At 52.5% G+C, this 22,664-nt stretch overlaps 3 protein-coding genes across 5 annotated transcripts in view; 1 reads left to right on the plus strand and 2 right to left on the minus strand.

Moving 5' to 3' along the window:
- CDK10 (cyclin dependent kinase 10) overlaps window positions 1–190 on the minus strand; it is a 9,526-nt gene extending 9,336 nt beyond the window's left edge. Inside the window, exon 1 of one of the 3 annotated variants that reach the window (XM_040633137.1) lies at window positions 144–190. The gene's annotated coding sequence lies outside the window, so the exon portion shown is untranslated. The other 2 variants (XM_040633129.1, XM_040633135.1) reach the window with 2 other exon arrangements.
- Window positions 191–1,779: 1,589 nt separating this feature from the next.
- On the minus strand, window positions 1,780–12,623 carry SPATA33 (spermatogenesis associated 33). Its single transcript, XM_040633141.1, has 3 exons — window positions 12,550–12,623; window positions 12,132–12,302; window positions 1,780–2,236 (listed from the first exon to the last, which is right to left on the minus strand). Exons 1-3 carry the CDS (start codon window positions 12,584–12,586, stop codon window positions 2,031–2,033), a joined length of 414 nt encoding a protein of 137 aa, XP_040489075.1. The 5' UTR covers window positions 12,587–12,623; the 3' UTR covers window positions 1,780–2,030.
- Window positions 12,624–12,749: 126 nt separating this feature from the next.
- CHMP1A (charged multivesicular body protein 1A) lies at window positions 12,750–20,723 on the plus strand. Its single transcript, XM_040633142.1, has 7 exons — window positions 12,750–12,872; window positions 14,579–14,598; window positions 16,512–16,589; window positions 17,511–17,657; window positions 18,084–18,212; window positions 18,574–18,761; window positions 19,257–20,723. The coding sequence occupies exons 1-7, from the start codon at window positions 12,866–12,868 to the stop codon at window positions 19,276–19,278; spliced, it is 591 nt and encodes a 196-aa protein (XP_040489076.1). The 5' UTR covers window positions 12,750–12,865; the 3' UTR covers window positions 19,279–20,723.
- The last annotated feature ends 1,941 nt before the right edge of the window (window positions 20,724–22,664 follow it).

The raw sequence follows: 22,664 nt of genomic DNA on the forward strand, positions 1-22,664 counted from the left end.
CCACATCGGAAACCTCAACGCTTTAGCGAGACACTAAGGGGCTCCAGGGCGTTCCGGTCCCGCCCTGCCGCCGGCAGAGCTACCCCGAGCGGCCCGCCGTCGCACCCTGTGTTCCGGAGGCACCGTGAAGAAGCCGTCCTTACGGATACACTTCAGACGGATCTGCTCCGACTCGGACTCCGTGTCCCCCATGCCGAGCGCAGGCCGCCCACTGCCCGTGTGCGCAGGCGCAGACGAGGTTCTTCCGCGCAGGCGCGTGGCGTACTTCCGGGGCATTTGCACCTTGGCGGCGGTTACCCGGGAAACCTTCCGAAGACCCCGGGAGGACCTGCGTTCCTGCCACCCACTGGCGCTACCGACGTGCGGGGCTTGGTTCCGTTTCAAGCGCGCGCACCTGAGACCGCTGGGGTGCTGAGGCACGGCCGCCGGCGGAGGAGGACGGGGAGGAGGCCCAGGGGCGAGGGGAGGGGGGCTCCCTTGGAGCTCGCGAGGGCGACTGTGGAGCCACGCCGGGTCGGGGAGCGGAGCGCGCGTCCGAAAGGACGGGACGAGCGGCTGGGACGCTGCGCTCCTGGCTGGTGCGGGTGGAGCGCCCGCCACCTGCGAGGCCCTGTCGCTGCAGGCGGGCGGGCGAGCTGAACGAGGCCGACTGTGATGCTGGAGGCAGGACGGTGAGCGGACGGGGCGGGGGCGCAGCGTAAGCCAAGCCAACGTGACAACTATGAAATCAACCGTAACTTTGTCAGAATCATTTAATTTAAACTAAAATTGTCCTATTCACGTCACTCCAGTCCTTTTTCAATTCATTCATAAGCTAACGTTCTAGCTAATGAAATTAGAATTCGTATCGTTTTTACATTATTTGTGTGAGATTCTCAGGACGGGTAGGAGGAGGGCTATTTGTAGGTCAAATAACAGAAATGCAATGGCTACTAGAAATTTTATGGGGAAGGTAGTCTCGCTAACCCAGTGGAGTCCGACCTCATTTGTATGGGCTTGATTTTCCTGTACAAATACTTAGTTGTGAGTCAGGATGGGCAAATGTATTGAATAAACACAAGTAATGGCGCCAATCATGTGCTGCTAAACAGTGCCAAAGTGAAACTAATTGTTCTTTTGGGTTATACTGAAACTGACCGGAAGTCAATTGTACTAATACTAAAGAATATGATTCTCATCAGTAAATAGAGACATAAAGACCAAGTATAAAGCCTGCTGACTATTCTAGGAACTAAGGAAACAAACACTGTTACCAGACTGAAGGTCTCAAACCAGACAGGGCAGGGCATTCTCTGCAGCCACTCGAGGAGAGTGGAGCTCACCCATGAGCTGCTGATGAGGGTGGAACGCCAGCAGGGGTCCCCTGAAAGACCGCTCACTGGCGGGTCCATAGCCAGAAAGATAGGAAGTTGGCAACTCAACTCCCCTCCTCCCACAGCAGCTCTGACAAGGCCACTGCCAAAGTTTTAAGTGCCATGTCTGGCCCCCTACCCCAATTCCACATTCTTCTTCTGGATCCTTTAGTACTCTGGGTCAGGTTACTGTCAGGGTAGGAGCCCTTGCCCCCCCCCCCCCCCCCCGGGTGACTGTGCACCTTCCTGTTCTGGGACTTGATGTCTTGAAAGTGAGTCCTCAGAATCCAACCTTTTTTCCAAGTAAGGGGGACATCTCATTGGCTATAACTGCCAAGTACTTACACCACACTCCTACAGAAGTGGACAGGAAGGATTTTCACTGCCCAAGAAAGAGCGGGATGTGCCTGCCACTGGTTCATCGCCCTGCATAGCCAGTTATGACAGAGGTATGCTAATTCACTTATTACCACCAAGTTCAGTCTCTGAGCCAGAGTCGCTCTTGCCCTCTGCCAAACTGCCAGCAGCTCTGGGGAAGGTAAGATCATGGTGGTCACTGGGGGGAACCTCATTTACTGAAGGGGCAACTGCAGCTTCCCACAGGGCAGGATGGCCCTTCTGCCATCATCGCTAAGACTCAGAGCACAGTGAATAATGCCAGCTACTCGGGGTGCTTGTTTATTCTTGTAAATCATAGGCGTCTACTGTACTGGGGTTTCTATGTCGGTAGTAGGGGCCCCATTCAACCTGTTCCTTAATGGTTCTCTGCTCTTCGCTTCCGATGGAACTGTAGCTGGTTAGAGTCTCTTTTGAGGCTCTAGTGATGATGATCTGTGGGATGGCAGCTTTCTTCTTGCCCGCCTTTACCTTTACATCAGGTTTCTCTAGAAGGAAGAAAACATCCAGGTATTTAGCATGTCTGTGGAAAAGCTCTTCTACAAGGCAGACAATGCCTGTGCTAGGGCCAAAGCAAAAGAATTAGATGTGTGGTTCAGGAAAAGAGCAGTCAAAACAGTAAATGAGTGTTCCAGAGCTTTAACCAACTGACAGCTCGGGCATGAGGGTCGTGAATGCTGGATACCTTCTTTCAGGGAGGGGGAGACACTCTTCCACCATCCACTGTGGAGAGACTGAGCTGCCGGCCAGCTTGTGTGACAGACGTAGAGCGAACAGAGAGAGAAAAGAGGAGGCAGGGTCTGCCCCAGAGGCGAAGGTTCAGATACACAGTTTCCAAAGGGTTCTAAATCTGGTAAAAAAACAAAACAAAACGGAAAACCTCTCTGTACAGAACCTTATCAATCAGAATGCGGAAGGATTAACATTTCTTCTTTTTTAAAAAAGATTTATTTATTTATTTTAGAGAGAGTGTGAGCAGGGGGAGCGGCAGAGGGAGAGAGAGAGAATCCTCAAGCACACTCCCCGCTGAGCGCAGAGTCCAACATGGGGCTCAGTCTCATGACCCTGAGATCAGGACCTGAGCCAAAACCAAGAGTCAGATGCTCAGCTGACTGAGCCATCCAGTCGTCCCAAGAATTAACATTTCTGATATTGGCCACAACATTTTCTAAAACTTAAGCTTACAAGGGTTGCATAAGACCTGTGAAATGCCCAGTTTGTCAAATGTTACAAGCTACATAAGCAGAAGTGCCTTCATGCCTTCCCTGCTGCATCTCCCAGCCCACGCCCCTGGGGTTCCAGGTGGGAGCACAGCCTTTCAGGCCTCTGAAAGCACTGCAGAGAGGGCATACGCATGCAGGGAGAGTTAATCACATTGTCACGTAATTGTTACAAAAATGCTATCACGCTGGTCCTATTGCTTTCAGTGTGCTTTGTGCCCACTTAAAACACCTCATGCCCCCGGCTACCTGGGGGCACAGGGAGCTGGTGTCGTTCTCTGTCAGACATCATTCTGAGCCGAGAATAATGACAGTGAACACCAACCCACAGCGCTTCCTGAAGGCGGTCCTCTTATGACCTGTGTTTTACGCACGAAGGAACTGAGGCACAGAGAGGTCATGTGCTCAAGGCGGCTGGTAAAGGGAGATGCCAAGGCCCAGAGCTCCGTCCGTCTTCGTTGCCGCATCCCCAGCTTTGACTGTTTTAACTACCAATGAATGACCCATGGCCTGCACGAGGCACTGAGAGTGTCCTTTTGTTACCATTAAGTCAAAAATTGCATTTCATATTTTGCATTTAAACTGGGGAGTTCATTTTTTACATTAACTTATATATGCTTTTATATATTAAGACTGAAAGGCTATGAATATTTGATGTAAAAAATAAAAATTAAAAATTGCACATGGAAGGATTTTTTTCCTTCCAGACATTTCATATGTGCATGCACAGTGTGATGCATTTAGGGTCGCATGATGGCTTGGCTGAGCTCCATGTCTGCACACACAGGTGTGGCCCCTTCCGTGGCAGCCTGGACTCCACTATCTGGGGGCCCATCCATTACATTACCAGCTCCCTTGAATGCACATAATTTAGGTTATTTCCAATTTTTTTGAAAGATTTTTATTTTATTTGAGAGAGAGAGAGTGAGAGAGAGAGCACAAGTAGGGTGAGGGGCAGAGGGAGAAGCAGGCTGTCTGCTGAGCTGGGAGCCTGATGTGGGGCTCGATCCCGGGACCCTGGGATCATGACCTGACCTGAAGGCAGCCATTTAACCGACTGAGCCACCCAGGCGCCCCCTCCAATATTTATATTTTTCAAATGATGCTGTAATGAACATTCTTGCGTGTACATATTTATACATTTGTGAGGGCTTATTAGATAAGAGAAGATTTTGGTAGATACTGTCAAACTGTTTTTCATAAAGATTATATCCATATATATTTCCACTAAATCTGTAAATGGGACATTTCTCCATACCTTCTCCTAATTGTCAATTTGCTAAATCTTTTCCCATGTTATATGGAAACGGAAGTATGACTTCTGCCCCCATTGGTCACCATCGACCTCCCTGAAGCTCTGCCCCAGGATGGGGAGGTTGAGCATCGTTTTGCTTGTTCACGGGCCAGTGTATTTATTTTCCTGTGAGTGCATGCTGTATTCTCTCCTCGTCTTGTACTTTGACCTTCTGTGTGTGAGAGAGCTTGTTGTGCGTCCAGGTTCTCCCTTCACGACCATAGTGCAGGTGGCTCCCCTTGCTTTTCAGTTTCCTTTGTTGCTTTTTGCACAGACACATCAGTCTTTTCCTTACGGCTCTTGGGGTCTATCAGAGTGAAAAAAGGTGTTCCCTACACCAAACCTATGAAAACTGTTACAGTTTTACTTTCTATGTTTGTTTGATTCCTATAGAATTCAAGTAAGTACTGAGCAAAAATATTAAGTTGTCTTAGTTGTCGAGTCAGTTGTCCCAACACCGAGTGAACGAAGGTTCCATCTTTCTTCCAGGTCTTTCACGTGGTACCTTTATCATGAACCCCCCACCCCCGCCACGTGAACGTGAGACACTGCATGTCCACCTCGGCTCTCTCTCTGTAGCGACATGTTTTCCTGTCAATCCCTCTTGCACCTCCATTTTCTGGTTTCCTGCTATTTTTACATTTTTATTCTCTTAGATAAACTTCAGAATAATTTGTTCCAGTTCCCAAAAAGACCTGTGGTGTTTTGATTGTGGTCACTGATTTCACAGATTAAGGGAGAATTAATATCCTTATATTTCTGAGGTTCTTTAGTTCAAAACAAGACTTTACTTAGAGTTTTAAAACTTCATTTGGGAACATTACTTTTCTTCTTGGTAAATATCACCTGTACTACTTGTGGGTTACTGCTTCACAAATTGCCACAGATGATTCTGGCTGACTTAGCCTAGCACGGACATTTGTCATCCCAGTTCCAGCTGGTCCAGAGTCCAGCTGCGAGCCTGCTGTCAGCCAGGCTGCTCCTCATCGGGACCTGGAGCCTTCCAAACTCATTCAGGTTGCTAGGTAGAAGCCATTTCTTTATGGGTGAAGGACTGAAGTCCCTACCTTCTTGCTGGCTGTTGGCAGGGGGTTGCTCACAGCTCTTTTCACAACATGACAACTTCCTAAAAAATTGTTTTTAAATTGAGATATGACTGAGTAGGGAGCCCGATGTGGCGCTCAGTCCCAGGACCCTAGGATTGTGACCTTAGCCAAAGGCAGCCACTTAACTGACTGAGCCACCCAGGCACCCCACTTTTCCCTTTTTTAAACAAAGATTTATTTATTTGAGAGGGAGGGAGAGCGCGCACAAGCGGGTGGGCGTGGGGGCAGAGGGAAAGGGAGACAATGCTCGGGCGTACTCCCTGCTGAGGCCCCATCCCAGGACCCTGAGATCACAACCTGAGCCGAGATCAAGAGTCAGATACTTAACCAGCTGAGCCACCCAGGTGCCCCTGCACTTTTATCTTTTTTAAAAAGGCTTCTCCAGTTAGGTCCTGTTCAGGCTGGATAAACTCCATTTTGATAAGTAAAAAAAACAGATTACCAACCAGATCACAGGAGTGACATCCCATCTTATTCACAGGCTCTGCCCCGCATTCCAGGGGAGGGGATTATGCAGGGTTTGTTCACTGGGGGTGGGGCTCTTGGGGCCCTCTTAGAATCTCGCCTCCCATATTACCAATACGTCTTCAAGAAAATTGGTATTTCCACCAACAGTGTGTCAGGGCACTTGATCTATTGTGTGGTATTCTTTGACTCGTCGTACAAATATTTTTTGACCTTACCATTTGTTTTACATTTGTTAATAGAGGGTTTGGAGAGATGTTTTACTTCTTAACGTCAAATCCTTCAATATATCTGTAATGTCTTTGTTTTGAGGCTTAGAAGGATGGTCCCTATTGAGGACGCATATTAAAATGTACATCTTTTTGCAGTCACTTTTTTTAAAAGATTTTCTGTATTTGAGAGAGAGTAAGCAAGAAAGCACGAGCGGGGGGGAGGGCAGAGGGCAAAGCAGACCCCCCCCCCCCCACTGAGCAGGGAGCCCAACATGGAGCTCAGTCCCAAGACCCTGGGGTCATGACCTGAGTCAAAGGCAGACGCTTCACCAACTGAGCCACTCAGGCGCCCCTATAATCACTTCTTATCTTCACTCTTACTTATCTGGAATTTGAGCACATGGCAGGAGGTTAAAATCCAACTCGAACTTTCCCTTAAAATGTTAAGCAATTTCCCTAGCATAATTTACTGTATAACCCTTCCTTTGCCACTTCATTTTAGCGCTAGTTTTATTACACACTAATTACACACAAACACACACACACTCATAGTAAGGGCTTATTCTTGTCCATATTTTCTATTTCATTGATGTATTTCTTTAAAGATTTGGGAGCGAGTGAACATGGAGCCCAACTTGGGCTCGATCCCAGGATCCCAGGACCTGAGCCGAAGTCAGACGCTTAACCGACTGAGCCACCCACACACCCCGCATTGATCTAATATTATACTGGAATTACATTATTTTAATTACCATAAATTTTGATAGGTTTTTAAAAAGATTTTATTTTTAAGTAACTTCTACACCCCTGGGGCTCAAACTCACAGCCCTGAGATCAAGAGTCACACACTCTACCAACTGAGCCAGCCAGATGCCCCAATTTTGATACATATTTAAACTTTTAATTTTGAAGTTATAAATTCACAGAAAGTTGCAGAAGTACAGAGACGTCCCATATACCTTCAAGCAGTTTCGCCCAGTGGTCCCAATGGTAACATCTTCTGTAGCTACAGTACAGCATAGCAAGACCAAGACGTTGAGTTTGGCACAATATGTGCTCTGTGCCACTCTACCCCATACAAACATCACCAAGATCAAGATACAGACCTGTCCTATCACCACAAAGACCTCCTTCTCGCTGTACCTTAACAGCTACAGGCTTCTCCCCTGCAACCTCCCCACTCCCTGCCATCCCTAACCCCTGGCAACCACTGGTCTGTTCTCCCATCTCTATAATTTTGTCACTTGGAGGACATTATATAAATGGAGTCATGCAGCATGTGACCTTTTGTACTTTGCTTTTTTCACTCAGTATATTTTTAGTAGCTGACAAACAAATGTTCCTTAAGTTTCTCTTCTTTTTCAAAAATTTATTACAGGGGCACCTGGGTGGCTCAGCCATTAAGTGTCTGCCTTTGGCTCAGGTCATGATCCCAGAGTCCTGGGATCGAGCCCCGTATCGGGCTCTCTGCTCGGTGGAAAGCCTGCTTCTCCCTCTCACAGTCCCCTTGGTTGTGTTCCCTCTCTCGCTGTCTCTCTCTGTCAAATACATAAATAAAATCTTTTTAAAAAATTTATTGCAAACAAGCACACTCTAGCTTCAAAAAAATTATGGAAATACTCAGACACATGAAAATAGAATAGTATAGTGAGTACCCATACATGAATCACTCAGCTTCACCTTGTTTTGTCTATCTTCCTCAGTTTCTTTCTGAGTATTTTCAAGCAAATCTCAGACATAATTTTACCCATAAATAAGGCTATATAGAGCTCTATCCAGTAAGGGTTGTTTTAGCATCAACACAATAGCCTTGTTACGTCTAAGAAAAGTACCATTGATTCCTTATTATTATCTAATACCCAATTTGGTTATCTCAAGAATGACTTAGCCCAGGCCCACACTGTGTTTGGTACCTAGGTCCCTCAAATGTCCTTGTACAGCCCTCTCTGCTACGGACTGAATGTTTGTATCCCCCCCAAAGTCATGTGTTGAAGGTCTCATCCCCACTGGGATGGTATTTGGAGGTGGGGCCTTTGAGAGGTAATCAGGTTGAGTTGAGGTCATGAGGGTAGAGCCCCCTTGATGGGATCAATGCCCTTACAGCAGGAGGAAGAGACCACAGTCCTCTTTCTTCAGCCATGTGCAGACATGGCAATTAGATGGCTGTTTGCAGGCCAAGAAGGGGTCCTCTCAGGAACCAAGTCATGGTACCCAGGTTGTGGGGCTCCTCAGCTCTACGACAAATAAATGTCTGTTGCTGAAGCTGCCCCGTGACTTTGTTATAGTGGCCCAGGCAGACTAAGACACCCTCCTTTTGTCATGTCATTTTAAAAAAATTTTCTTTTTAGAGGACAGGGAGGGGCAGAGGGAGAGAGAGAATGTTAAGCAGACTCCACACCCAACACAGAGCCCCATGCAGGGCTTGATCTCCCAACCCTGAGATCATGACCTGAACCGAAATCAAGAGTCAGACGCTTAACCAACTGAGCCACCCACGTGCCCTGATGTCATTTATTTGTAGAAAAATTAGGGTCTTTTTTTTTTTTTTAAAGATCTTATTTATTTATTCGACAGAGATGGAGACAGCCAGTGAGAGAGGGAACACAAGCAGGGGGAGTGGGAGAGGAAGAAGCAGGCTCATAGCGGAGGAGCCCGATGTGGGGCTTGATCCCACAACGCCGGGACCACGCCCTGAGCCGAAGGCAGACGCTCAACTGCTGTGCCACCCAGGCGCCCCAGGGTCTTCTTTTTCAATAGGATTTCCAGCATTTTGGAATGGGCTGACTGCATATGTGTGATGTACTGATCTCTATAATGTGTGTATGTGGATTTGGTAATGCAAAATTTTAAGTATATATGTAAGTACCGAGACAAGATGACATACCCCATCACACAGCTGCCACAGTTAAAACCCACAGTCAAACGTTATCTCTGCCCCAGCACTCACCCTCTGTTCTGGTTACTGCTGCTGGATAACACCTTACCCCAAACTTTATTAGCTTCAAACAGTGGTTTTATTTTCTCACAATTTTCAGGGTCAGGAATTCAGGAATTCGGGACAGGACTGACTAGGCAGATATCACTTATGGTCCCCAGGTGGCTACAGTCAAATGTTGTCTGGAGCTGCAGTCCTCTGAAGGTTCCACAGGGCCGGACGTGCAAGATGGCCACTCCCAGGGCTGGTCACTGCTGCTGCTGCTGCTACATGGTGTCCTTGTGGCTCAGCTGGGAATACTCAAAGGCCAGCGGCTAGCACCACCTAACGGTCTGTTCACTCATGAGTCTGGCACTTGGCCTGGAAGGCACTTAGCAGCCTCCGTGGGGGGCTGAGCATCTCTGCAGCACGCTATGGAAGGCAGCTCAGGGTCCAAGCACCAGCCTGTGTTCCAGTGAGCAGGGCAGGACTGCATCGCCTTTCCTGGCCCCGCCTCAGAGACCACTGTCACCTCATGCTATTGGTTACAAGAAAATGTCAAGCTTGCAGAAATTTAAGGAGGCTCCCTCAGGTGGGTGGAGCCTCAAGGTCTCCAGAGGAGGAGGGGTGGCTGCCTTTGGAAAATACCCTCAGCCACACTATACTCGTTCGCTTTGCAACAAATTTCAGGTACCATGTCCATCAATCACATCAATTTATACTTCAGTGTTTTGGGCGCGGCTCTAAGAGACAAGGACTCATGCATACTCCATGCTTTTTCGGCACAATTCACACAAGATCAAATGCACAGTTCTTAACATGTTCAGCTGGATGAGTTTCCACAAGTGTATGCACCTTTGTAATCACCCAAACAAGATGCAGAAGTTTATCACCTTACAGAGTCCTCCAGTCAGCTAGCCTCCCCCTCCCCGACCCCAGGAAGAACTTTCCGATTCCTGTTCCACAGTAGTAAGACCTACTTTTATTAATTATGTAATGCACAGAAGGTTTGACTCGTCAGGACTCTCCATTTCTCTAAGGCTTCTATGGGACTAGGTTAATTGAAGGGAACTGACTTCCAAAAATCCTACCTTTTCCAAATCTAATAGGGAAATTCTTCAGCTTTAACACAAATCTGAGAGAAGGTCCTCTTGCCCTATTTAGATGCTGTACCTGGCAGACCATGTCTGTCTTCACTTCTGACTGTTGCATTGTGCTCTCTGCAGGGCCACCAAGACCAGCGACTTGCCTCATTCAATGGAGTCTTTTCTGGGTTTACTCAGTCTCTTTGCAACATATAACACTGTCGATTATCTTATGTTCTTTCTTTTTGAGAGAGAATTTTAAATTATTACCTTTCTAACAGTTTTGTTGCATTATAATTTACATACCACCTGTTTAAAGCATACTATTCAATGATTTTTAGCAAACTTTCAGAGTTGGACACCCATTGATCCAATTTCTATCACCTTCAGATGACCTCTTCTGCCCATTTGTGGCTAATCTCTGTTCCTACCCTTAGTCCAGGCTTCCCTTTATATAAATTTGCCTTTTCCAGACATCTCATGTAAATGGAACAATACATGTGGTCTTTACATCTGGCCTGTTTCGCTGGAGTATCATCATTTGGGAACTCCTTCACGGTGCAGCATGTGTCCGTAGCTTGCTCTGTGTTATTGCTGAGATGTTTCCTCATATGCAAAAACCACACTCTTCACCTTCTTTCTTCAAAGTCCTCCTCCTCTTGCTCTCTGACCTTTCCCCTCTATGTCCAACTTCTCTCTACCCTCTGAAATGAGGGTGTGACAGACACTGTTGGTGCCTCTCCAGCAGGCACTGCCCCTGCCCACACCTGCCCTTGCTGATAGAGGTCCAGCCCCAGAATTTTCACATTTGAGCCCATCCTAGCAATGTTGGGCAAGTGAGGTCCAGCAGGGGAAGGTTCTCCTCCCAAAAAGAACAGCTTCTCATGGACGGGCCAGCAGTCCTATCTGCATGTGACACCTAGAGCCATCCAGCCCTCTGGGGACCGTGGATACTGAGGGTGGCAAAAGTGTGGATCCAAACAGTCCTTGATGTCACTGCACGCTGCTGACCAAGCCACCCTAACTGCCCTCCTCTGACCCTTTCTTTGGGGGACACTGAAGCACTCAGCAGTAAAGCCGCATTTGTTGGCTGTTTTGTGGCTTGCAGCTGGAAGGCTCCTGACAGAGTGGTAGCTTTCTCCAAACCTCCTCCCCGGGACTCTGGCCCTCCCTGCAGTCTTCCACTCTTAAGCAAGGGTGTGTACACCTGAAGTCCAGGCCTTGCTCCCAAGCCCAACACCTTCATTTCAAACAGCTTCCTGTCCTTGACGATCTCGCAGGTGCTTCAGTCTGAGCCTGCCCATGCCCAGCTCCTCTCCCCGCCAGGCCAGCATTCCTCCTGACATCCTCTGATCCACCGACCATCCGTTCTCATGGTCAGTGAAACAAATGCCGCTGGACCTCCCCCATCTCATCCCACAGCGGGTTCTGCTGGTTCTACATCCTGGATCGTTTTGGAATTCCTACTGCCGGTGCTTCATTAGCTCCTACTCAGACCTAAGACAGGTCTGCTCACTGCCCCTAGCAGCCTCTACTCTGGAGAAAGACTTTTCCAAGGCACAAACCCCATCACACCTCCCTTGTTTTAACTAGTTTAACAGGTTCATTTCCATAATGCACATGACAAAGCAGATGAAAGGCTTCTTATTCCGGCTGCTTCTGTGGCCTCATCCCCCCACCCACATGCAGAGGTCAAGCCAAGCTGGGCTGTTAACAAAGTGAATAAAGTTGCCAAACTGTGGAACCCCTTTGTCCCAGAAACATTCCGGTCCCTCTGATCCCCGTGCCTAGGCAGGGGCTCCCACACCCCTTCTTATACGAATGTACCCCACACTGAAGCAGCCTTCCACGGTTCGGTTCCGGTCTGCGGAACGCTGAGGATTCGGGAAGAGCGCTGTGGAGCTCCTCTTCACTATCCTCTGGGCGTCATCCCCTGGGGACTCACCGAAACCTTTGCTGCACTCACATTTTCCGCCTACAATCCTGGATATTTGCCTCCTAGATAAAGGTCCTAGAGCCCCTGCCATTAGTATCCCACCGCCAAACTCCCTGGCCTCGGGTTCTGTCCCGTCCTGGGCACGTCCTACCTCCGACTTCAGACGAAGAAGGCCGCTGTCGCTTGGCTGCCCCCTTCTTCCCTTGGAAGCTCTGCGCAGGCTTGGTGTCTGGAGGCTTCTGGGTCTCTTGAGAACGCCTGTCCATCGACCTTTCCTTAGCCTCTGCAATGGAGTAGCCGCGCCCCTTCTTTTTCTCCTCACCTGAAATCCACGGACAATGAATTAGTCGTATTACTTTCCTGAAGCTGAAGCCATGGGTCCCCACCCTCCAGCTGCCGGCTTTCGTCCAGAGCGTCACTTCCACTTCTCTGAACATGGACATCTGCCTGCGTGAAATGACCCCCGAGGCACGGTCACCAGGGAGGACTCAGGCGCCCGTGCGGCACGCCCCAGCCCCGCGCGAACCGCGGCCACGGGGCCGAGGCGACGGCGGCCAGCGCTCCTTTACCTTTCCTGGATTTGTGTTTGCTTTTGGAAAGTCCCATAGGTGAGCCCACCGCCCCCGCCGGCGCAGCCCGGCCCTCGGCACCTCCGCGGGCGCCGAGCCCCACTGACTCACAGAGGGTCCGCGGCCAAGCGGCACGGGTCACCACGGCAACGCCCCGCCCGCCGGGCCAGCGCCGTGCTCTCGCGAGAGCTGTCGCTCGCCGGAAGTGGGCGGCGACCCCGGAAGTTCCCGCGCGGCAGAGCTGGTAGGGGCGACCGAGTCGGACCCGGGATACCGTGCGTCCGTTCTTGCGAGGGCTGCCGCTGCGGGACCGGCCATGGACGGTAAGAGACCCCCCCGCCGGGGGAGGGCGGGTCCCGCGGGCTTCAGGGACCCCGGACCCCGATCGTCGCCATCGATACCGGACCCACACCCTCTTCCCCCAGCCCCTCAGCGTCCACCCCACACCCCCAGCTCCTGTACCGGCGGGGGACATCGGCCTTTGGGGCCCCGGGGTGTCAGGTCCGAGGGCACCGGAAAAGGAGCAGTTGCACCCCTGTCCCCAGAGCACCACTAAGGGAAATAAGAAGAGCTCAGGCGAGAAGCACTTACTACGTGCCCGGCACGGTTGTGCGTGTGGGGTGGGCACTGGATGGCCCCCGCTGCCTGCAGCTCCCACTGTGCCCCGCCCCGCGCTCAGGGCACCAAGGAACTGGAAGGATGGGTGATGAGGTGAGGGACGGACGTTTGCTGGAACGTGTGTGGTAGAGCGGCTTTGAAAATCCCCTCGTGAAATGTGAAGAGCTGTACAACCACGTCATCATCACGAAGGAAGTTCTGTACGGGTTGCCTCAGACAGAAGATGAACAGCATCTCACCCCCATCCCCACCGCAAGTGTTGGGTTTTACTCCGCAGTTTGCCAGCTCTCGGGGTGATTTTCTTTTGGTCGTCTCACTTTTTTCCAGCGTTAGGGTTTGCTTTAACAGCTCTTCGCTCTCAAGAGTCTGTTCCTGCTGCTCAAGTGTGGATGAGAAAGCGGAGGCAGGGAGAGACGGTGGTTTAAGTCACACCGTAAGTTGGAGAGTGGGAGAGCTGGCCACACCTCGCCTTGTTTTCCCTGCGGGAGGCACTCTGCCTGCCACCTGTGTCCAGTTAGCTCTGATCGTGGGATTCCACAGCCGGCTTTGGCCCTGACCAGGGCTTGCGCAGGGCCTGAAACCCCAAGGCTCTCAGCTGGGGGCCTTGATTTGCATTTGTGAACACTCCACACCCTCGTTCTGGTTACAGATCTCGTTCCTTCATTCTGGGCTAGTGTGGTAAACCCTTTCAGACATTCTACAATTTGAAAAGGGAACAAATTAAGTTAGTTTAAACACGAATCTGGATCTGTGTGCCTCTTGAGTTTTGGTGAGTGAGTAGCAAGTGTGGCTGTCCAGAGAGGTAGCTGTTAATGCTCTCAAGTCTCTTTGGTTCCTCCTTGTGGACAGGGAGTCACCTGAGCCCGATTTGATGGCTCAGACATTCCAGGTGCCGTGGAGGGTGGTCTCTGTGTGTGGGTCAGGTCTTTGACAGCCTAGAGTCATGATCTTGCTACTTTTATCCATTTACTTTTGGGGAAAAAGAGTATATAAAATGCAGATTGCCCAATACTGAGCTTTATTAAATTGGGAGAGAATCCCAAGGGCCTTTGTAAAGTTGCCTTAATTACAAACCACCATTCGGGTTTTCACTGTGGGCCACGTGCTGCATCCATGACCTGTTTTGTCTGTACACTAATCCTTGAGGTCAGCCGGTACCATCCTGGTATTATCTATAAGGAATCGGAGGTTAGGGAGCCTCTACATTTGCCCTCTGGCTGTTGAGGGGGCAGAACTGGTGCACAAGTCCATCTTCTGCCTCCAGTGTGGGTTGGGCCTCCCTGAAGGCCCCATCCATGCCTGCATCCTGCTCCAGCCCTCTGTGTCAGGAGGGTCTTAGTGGCTTCCATATGCTTGTTAGAAGTGCCACTTGTCACAGTTGAAATCCACAAACCTTCTCCTTTCTTTGCAGATACCCTGTTCCAGTTGAAGGTATGTACTAAATGACCTTTCACCCCAGTCCTGTCTCGGTGGTTAGCAAATGAGGACAAATGGTGTCAGTCACACTCAGAAGGACAGATTACAAATTGCGTGATTTCTGCACCGTGCTCTTCTGGACTGATGACAAAGGGGAGGTTACTGAGTTGGCTTGATGGCATATTAATCCTTTCCTTGTCTTGGGCTGAGCAAAAGCAGATCACGTGGGCTTGTCCGTGAGGGAGTGAGCATGTTACCTTTAAAAACACAACCTGGGTGTTAGGGGCGGCCCTTGATGTTCCAGCAGGCATTTCAAGCTGTGGTTTCAAATTCTTTAAAATCACTTTGAAGGAGAGTGTTCTGAGCAGCGGAGCATGCCTCTTATAATTAACCCCGGGCCGGCTTCTGCCACATTTCCCTTAAAGGCCTTCATAGTTAACCGTGCGTGGTTAGTTCTGAAAGACTGGGCGGGAGTGATGTGCCCGAGCTGCTGACTAGCTCACCACATGGGCTTTGCGGTGGAGAGGCAGGGCGGGGACACCACGAGGCCCCAGGCACTTTGTTCCGCAAGTTTCCACCTTGTGGAAGGTGCTCAGGGCCAGGTCAGAAAAATCTGGATTTTTTTCCCTGAAGGAACGTAGGAGGGGACACCTGGGTGGCTCAGTCAGTGAAGTGTCTGCCTTGAGCTTAGGCCATGATGCCAGGGTCGCAGGATCGAGCCCTCCATCGGGCTCCCTGCTCAGCAGGGAGTCTGCTTCTCCCTCTGCCTCTGCCTGCTGCTCCCCCTGCTTGTGTGTGTGCTCGTGCTCTCTCTCTTTGACAAATTAAAAAAAAAAAATGTAGGAGTGTGAGGTAGGCAGACAAGAAACCCTTTCTATGTGACAGAAAGTCCCAAGTTAGGGGGGTGCTGAGGGGCGGTGGGGGTTCCTCCCAGGCAGGGGGCTGCTTCAGGCTGAGGGAATGCCACCCGCAGGGGAGCTCTGTGGGCCTCTGGAAGGTTGCTCTTACACTTGGTTACCTGAGCATTCTCTCCTGCCGGCTTCCTGGTCAGATGAGGCCTTTTGGGGGGACCTGTGGGGCCCACTCAGAGGGGCCTGGGAGCGCGCACTGCCCAGCAGCCCTTGACAAAGACAACGTTCTGTGAAGAGACCACTTGGAGGTGTATGTTCATCAGGAATTCTGTATTACCACTTGGGGTCGCCTGAAACACAATCTATCGAGTTTTTTCCGAAAGTTGAAAATCCATAAGTAGGGGCGCCTGGGTGGCTCAGTCAGTTAAGCGTCCAGCTCTTGGTTTCAGCTCGGGTCATGATCTTGGGGTCCTGAGTTCGAGCCCCATGTTGTGCTCCCCCGAGAGTCTGCTTGAGATTGTCTCTGCCCCTCCCCCTTGTGCCCGTGCACTCACTCTCTCATGAATAAATAGATCTTTTAAAAAAGGAAAGAAACAAAATCCGTGAGTAGTAGTGATTGTGTGAGTTGGCTTTTTTTTTTTTTAAGATTTTATTTATTCACTTGAGAGAGTGAGATTGTGAGCGTGGTGGGGGCGTGGTGAGGAGCAGAGGGAGAAGCAGCCTCCCCGCTGAGCAGGGAGCCCACCGTGGGGCTCGATCCGGGGACCCTGGGATCCTGACCTGAGCTGAAGCCTGACGCTTCACCGACGGAGCTGCCCAGGCGCCCCTGTATGAGTTGGCTTTTTAACTTTCCACTCTGGGCAGGGTTTATGTTTGGTGTCCTGGGTTAGGACATTTTAGGAAACCATCATAGCCCTCCCTGTTCCCCGAGCCTCAGAGACCCAGTGAGCTCCGTCCGTGCAGCCCCAGGCCGCGAGGACAGTGCAGGCTGGGCACCTTCTCCGTGCTGAGGAGGGTGGGGAAGGTGCCGCAGGGCGGGCCGCGTGTGTCTGACCCGAGCGTCCTGTTTCTGCTCAGTTCACGGCAAAGCAGCTGGAGAAGCTGGCCAAGAAGGCGGAGAAGGACTCCAAGGCAGAGCAGGCCAAAGTGAAGAAGGTGAGCCCGCACCGCGCCCGGGCCGCGCACCTCACTTCTGTGGCTTCGGCCGCGTCGTTCTGGTGTCGTCTTTTCGTGTGAGGTGCGCCCCAAGACTCCGGCCGCGGGTGTTCTCTCAGGAGCCTGCTCAAGGCGTGCAGTGGCACCTCCCTGCCTCCCTGCCCACGAAGGGCGTCCAGAGCAAAAGGACCGTGTTTTGCCTTTGCTTTTTTCATGGAACGTCCGTGCTTTTTATTCACTTCCAAAGTACTGAACACGCGTTTTTCACAAACTGTGTGGGATGTGGGCTTCCAGCCATCCCTACCACGACCCTGTCCCTTCCTGCCCTCTTCCTTGCATAGCCCGTGCCTCGGGCATCAGAACTGGGCAGAAGAGAGGTGGTGGGGGCTCTGGCTGCTCTCCGTGGGGACTTTCTGACAGCTGTAGCATGGGTGGGCTAGCTCCTGGGGTGTTAGAGTTTGGTGACCCCCTCACCCAAACTGGTGCTCCCAGGGCAGAAGGGAAACTGGAGGACTGACCCCAGTCAGCTCCTTCATCTTCCTCCACGGACCTGCTTGCTTTGGCGTCAGCATCTGCCACTGTGGTTTTTGTGAGTTCCTGTGGTGCGGACAGCTGAAGAGACTGACGAGGGTGTGCGGTGGGAAGAGACGGGCTGGAAGGTGGGAAAGGCGGCTGTGTCCCTGGGGCCAGATCTCCTGTGTAGCCCCCAGCGCGGGCTGGTCTGGCACCCTGCCTAGACACCCTGGTTCCTGAACAGGCTGGGGGCTGGCATTTCTGCATTTTCATGGCAGTCACGGGCCAAGGGCTTGACCCGTGCTAGCAGATCTCTCCCCGGGAAAAGCCAGGACCAGGCCCCACAGGCTGGCTAGTGTTCGTACACACAGCCACATTCTCCTAGCTGGCGCTTCCCCCAAATTTCAGGCTCTTCAGCAGAAGAACGTGGAGTGTGCCCGTGTGTACGCCGAGAATGCCATCCGCAAAAAGAATGAAGGTGTGAACTGGCTCCGCATGGCATCCCGCGTGGATGCAGTGGCCTCCAAGGTGCAGACCGCTGTGACCATGAAGGGGGTGAGTGCTCATGCCCAGGGTCATACGCCAGCTTCTGCCAGCTTCTGCCAGCTTCTACCAGCAGAGTCGAGGAGCCTGGCTGGGCAGGAAGAGCCATGTCGGACCCGTTGGTGGTGTAGTAGGGAATCCCTCCATGTCGTAAGGGCGGCACCAAAGGACTAGATAAGGGGTCCTCAGATTTTTCTTAAGTGGCTATGGCTTGGGTCTCATGTCTGTTGCTTAGTTGACAGCATTTCCTGGAGACCTGCCACAAAAGAGCTTTGTGGCCCCGAGAGGTCCAGCCTGTCCCGAACATGGCTAGGCCAGGGCTGGAGTCTTGTTAGCCCTGGGGGGTTGTGTGCCTGGGGAGGGTGCCGAGGGCCCATCTCCGGTGGGTGACGTCTCCTTGCTTCAGCTCTGTTGCCTCCTTGCTTTCTTCTGTGCCAGGTGACCAAGAACATGGCGCAGGTGACCAAAGCCCTGGACAGGGCGCTCAGCACCATGGACTTGCAGAAGGTCTCTGCGGTGATGGACAGGTTTGAGCAGCAGGTGCAGAACCTGGATGTGCACACATCGGTATGTCACCTGTGCTCTGGGCGTGCAGGGGAGTGCGTCCAGGGGGTGGCTCATGTGGCTGGCCCTCCTTGGTGGGGGCCACCTCCAGAGCACCTGACTTTCGTGGTGTCTGGACCAGCACGTGGAGGCCTGCACATAAGAGGGAGGCCCAGAGCTAGGGTGTGAGTGTGTCTTCCAGAGTGGTGGCCAGCTCAACACCCAGTGGACTGAGAGCGCTGGAGAAGGTGCCCTAGAGAGAGTGGTGGGGTGGTCTGCTGTGGGTGGAGGGAGCGAGCAGGAAACATGGTTGAGAGGAGTGGCCAGAAGTGGGGCTGCGGAGGTCCCAGGGCCTGCACCCACCTGCCCAGAACATGACCCCCAGGTAATGGAGGACTCCATGAGCTCGGCCACCACACTGACCACACCGCAGGAGCAGGTGGACAGCCTCATCGTGCAGATCGCCGAGGAGAACGGCCTGGAGGTCTTAGACCAGCTCAGCCAGCTGCCCGAGGGCGCGTCTGCCGTGGGCGAGAGCTCCGTGCGCAGCCAGGAGGACCAGCTGTCTCGGAGGTGGGCTCAGTGCCCCAGATGTTGGGCTGTTCGCCCTATGCTCTGACGCTGCGGTTGTGGGGGAAGGAGGCGCATTGGAAGGGAAGAAGGGAATTCCGAGGCCTCGGGAGGAGAGCTCACGTGACGGGGCTTTAGCCCAGGGGTTCTCCTCCTTCCGAGGAGTCCCCTACCCAAGGCCCAGCCCGTGTTCCATCTGGTGCCTCTCTCCCCTGCCCGTGTTCGATGTCTGTGCTCCGTGTCAGCCACGTGCCCACACGCTTGTCCGCAGTTCGCTTTAGGAGCTCACATAACAGATACTTGGGGCTGCTCCCCAAGCTTTTCCAGTGCTATCGCAGGACAGCCTTGTAAGCTGAGCTTGCGAGGAGAGGTCACGGCCCAATGGAGGGGTGAGGGGCCCTTGGCCCCAGGGCTAGCCTCTTGCACTGAGCGCACAGCCGCTCAGAGGCTCCACCGTCCCTCACCCACACTCATAGGAGCTGTGTTGTTGTTTTGCAGGTTGGCTGCCTTGAGAAACTAGCCGAGCCCTCCTGCAGGGCCCTGCTTCCCTGGCCTTGACGTGCAGGAAGGGCCGGGTAGGAGGGCTCCATCTCTCTCCCCATGCCTCTTGCCTTTCTGCACACCCTGCAGCGTGGCCCTTCCCTCCAAGCCTGGGAATTGTCCCTCTTAGCGTAGACGGTGGCTCTGTGTCCTGGTGGGTGAGTTTGCACAAACTTCTGACTTCTGTGGGTTATTTCTGTGACTCTGGGCTGACCAGCTTGGGGTTCTGCAGGCCCCCCTCTGTCCTCCCACCTTCTGAGACGTTGACGGGGACTGACCAGTGGGTGCCAGGTGGGCCATGGGGGCTTTCAGACTCCGTGTCATGGCAGATGTGCTGCTGGTGGTCAGCCAGTGCGGTCAGGACTGCTCCCTGCTACCAGGCACCTGGAGGCCAGCTGATCCCCGGCATCAGGTGCCATGCTCCAGGTCAGGCATGCCCACCCAGGAGGCCCACATCCTCGTTCCACTGCTGCCTCTGGAAGGCCGCGAGCCCCAAGGGGTGTGCTGTGTGTCCTGTAGGAACTCAGGTCTGCACTGAGGTCCCTTTCAGCGAGGAGCAGGTGGTCTCACAGCCCTGCTTGGGGTCCTGCGTCTGCGTCGTTCTTTTCTGGACTGTAAATAATGGGTGCCCCCCCCCCACCCGACCGGTCTCTCCTGCCTGTGGGCTCACACCTTGCGACCTGGAAGCCAGAGGGGCCGGCCAGAGCTTGCGTGCTCGGAGAGACACCCCGGGTGAGCCAGTTTTGGGGAAGCTGTGGCAGCCGCGGCCGAGCAACTAGCAGCAGCTCCTCTCGATGAGTTTCTGGGACAGGCAGCAGTTCCTGTGATTTTCATTTCCTGAAGTTTACTTTGTTTTCTTGAAGCTTCCAGGGTTTTTTGTTTTTTTGCCAAAATACAAGGAGCAGACAGCAGTGCACCCTTCATTGGGTCCGAGCCCGCTTTTGTTTGAGCTGGTGAGAACTTCAGGGTTGGTAGTGAGTGGGGCTCGGCTCCGTGCACAGCTGACCGCCCGACCAGCCCTTCCCAGAGGCCTCCGGCTGCCCAGGCTGTCCTCACACCAGTGGCTCTTGTGAGCAGACATGTTGGAGACCTTCACCGTGACTCGCCACACGTGATTCTTCCAGACTTGCTCGTCCTGGGCATCGTGGGCAGTCAGTTGGGTTGGAGCTGCCCTGATGCCCGAGACTGTGGTGTGAGACCAGAGGGCGGGTCAGTGTGCTGTCTGGCTCTTCCTCCACAATGCCGGCCTCGCCTTACTCCCTGGCTGTGGTCTCTCTGGCACCCACGCGCTGGGTGTTCAGAGAAGATCCTGACTGTCCCGGTGCCTGGTGGGTGCAGAGCTCCACGGCTGTGGCTCATCAGAGAGCAGTGGGCATGTTTGCCCATTTTCCTAAAATGCTGTTGTGAGTAAACAAATCGATCCCTGAGAACTTTCTCCGGCTTTGCTTTAGTGGCCCTGGGTAGGGTGGGGAGCCACAGGTGGGCCCTTGACAGGGCTCTCCAGCCCCCATGCAGGAGGCTGAGAAGGGCACCTGGAGGAGGGCAGGTGGGGCGGGTGGGGTGACGTATGCATGTTCTCAGGCCCCACCCCTACAGATGGAGTTAAGAGTCTGAAGTTTTAAATTTTTTTTTAAAGATTTTACCTTGAAATAATTTTAAACGTACATAAAAGTTGCAACTTGCACAGTTTCTGTATTCTTCTGTACACCAGCACCCTGCACGTCTGCTTTCTAGCTGACTTATGTAACTGTGTAAGTCAGGAAACCACCCTGGCATTTACTTGCGATGCCCGCATTCTTCCAACCTGGGACAGTCCCATTTGTCTTTGTGACCTAGACGGTCGGTTTTTTGTCTGTCTTTTTAGGAGGTAGTGTGAGTGCAGAGAGCAAGGGTGGGAGTTGGGCAGGAGGGGAGGAAGACAGAGAATCCCAGTCAGGCTACACGTCCAGCACAGAGCCTGACATGGGGCTCGATCTCACAACCCTGAGACCATGACCTGAGCTGAAATCAGGAGTCGGACGCTTAACCAGCTGAGCCCCCTAGGCACTCCGACTTGGAGGCCTACTGGCCAGTTATTCTGCAGACTGCCTTTCCACTCGGGCTGATGTGACATTTTGACACGATGACATTGAGGTCACAGCTCTTGGCAAGAGTCCCATAGAAGTGGTATTTTGCCCTCAGTGCTTGACACTAGGCACACGGTGTTGCTGTCTTGTTCACCTGGGACAGGTGGTGTGGGCCAGGCTTCTCCCCCGTGACGTTATAGTTTCCCCCTCTATTGAGTATCTTGTGGGGACAAATTTTAAGACTGCCAGCATCACCTGCAAACATTGTCATACTTTGTCCCTGATATTCGTGCCCCTTGATGAATCTTCCTGGTGATAGTATTGGTGGTGATTTCTTATTTGCATTTCTGTTTTAAGGAAGAGTTTCTTCTCTCCATTTACTTATTCCATTATTTATGTCAGTGGACATAATCCGTGGACGTCCCTCTGGGTACCAGAAACCACAGGTTTGCTCTGATCAGACTCAATCTAGCCACCCCCGCCTCAACTTGTAAATTACTTGACAGCGGAAATCTGCCTCTCCTGTGCTCCTGTCTTTGCTCATTTCTCTGTACACAGAGCACTGAGAAGTGTTCACTGCCCCTCTGTGGGACGCTCCTTACTGAGCAGAGGACGGCATGCACGGTCTTGTCCTGGGCCTCCCTTCCCCAGAACGCTCCTGCTCTTCTCACGCACACTGGTCCCCGCATCCTTGCGTCCATCTTCTGTTACAGTCCCTCGTATTCCACGGTGGGCGCCCCCATCCTGCCTGGTCTTGAACTGGTTTTTGAATGTGTGAAATGTGACCAAGGCTTAGCTGGAACTGTGTCATGCACCTGTTGGCTGACTGGGAACAGCCCCCACCTCCCGGGTCCCTCACACCCACGCACATCTGCGTGTGAACGGGATCCTTGGGGCTGCTTGTGCGCCCCGCGTGGGCCTTACCAGGGACAGCGGGCGCCTGGAGGACTCTGCCCGCGGCCTGAGGAGGGGGTTTGCACAGCCTCTGTGTCGTGGTTACCCATCCCCCCAGCCCGCGTGTCCTTCACTCCTCAGGAAAGGTCTCTTGAGGTTGGAACAGGGTTGAGCGGGAATGGAAATGAACCGTAGCAGGACAAATTGAGATTGGACAGCGAAGAGCTCGCCGGGACCGGAGAGGTTTCTGGGTGGCACCTGTGGCTGTGGCCTCCGGTGTGATTTCAGGTAGCAAAATTTGGTGTGCTACCACCGCAGCCCACCAGAGGGACCCTTCCCACCGTCTCCGCCAGAAAATCCCCTGTGGCGGAGTAGGGGGTTTTGGGCGGGATCTGGCCAACTCGGA

The sequence above is a fragment of the Ursus maritimus genome, unplaced genomic scaffold (genome assembly GCF_017311325.1).
Source record: "Ursus maritimus isolate PB19 unplaced genomic scaffold, ASM1731132v1 scaffold_19, whole genome shotgun sequence".
Taxonomy (NCBI): Eukaryota; Metazoa; Chordata; class Mammalia; order Carnivora; family Ursidae; genus Ursus; species Ursus maritimus.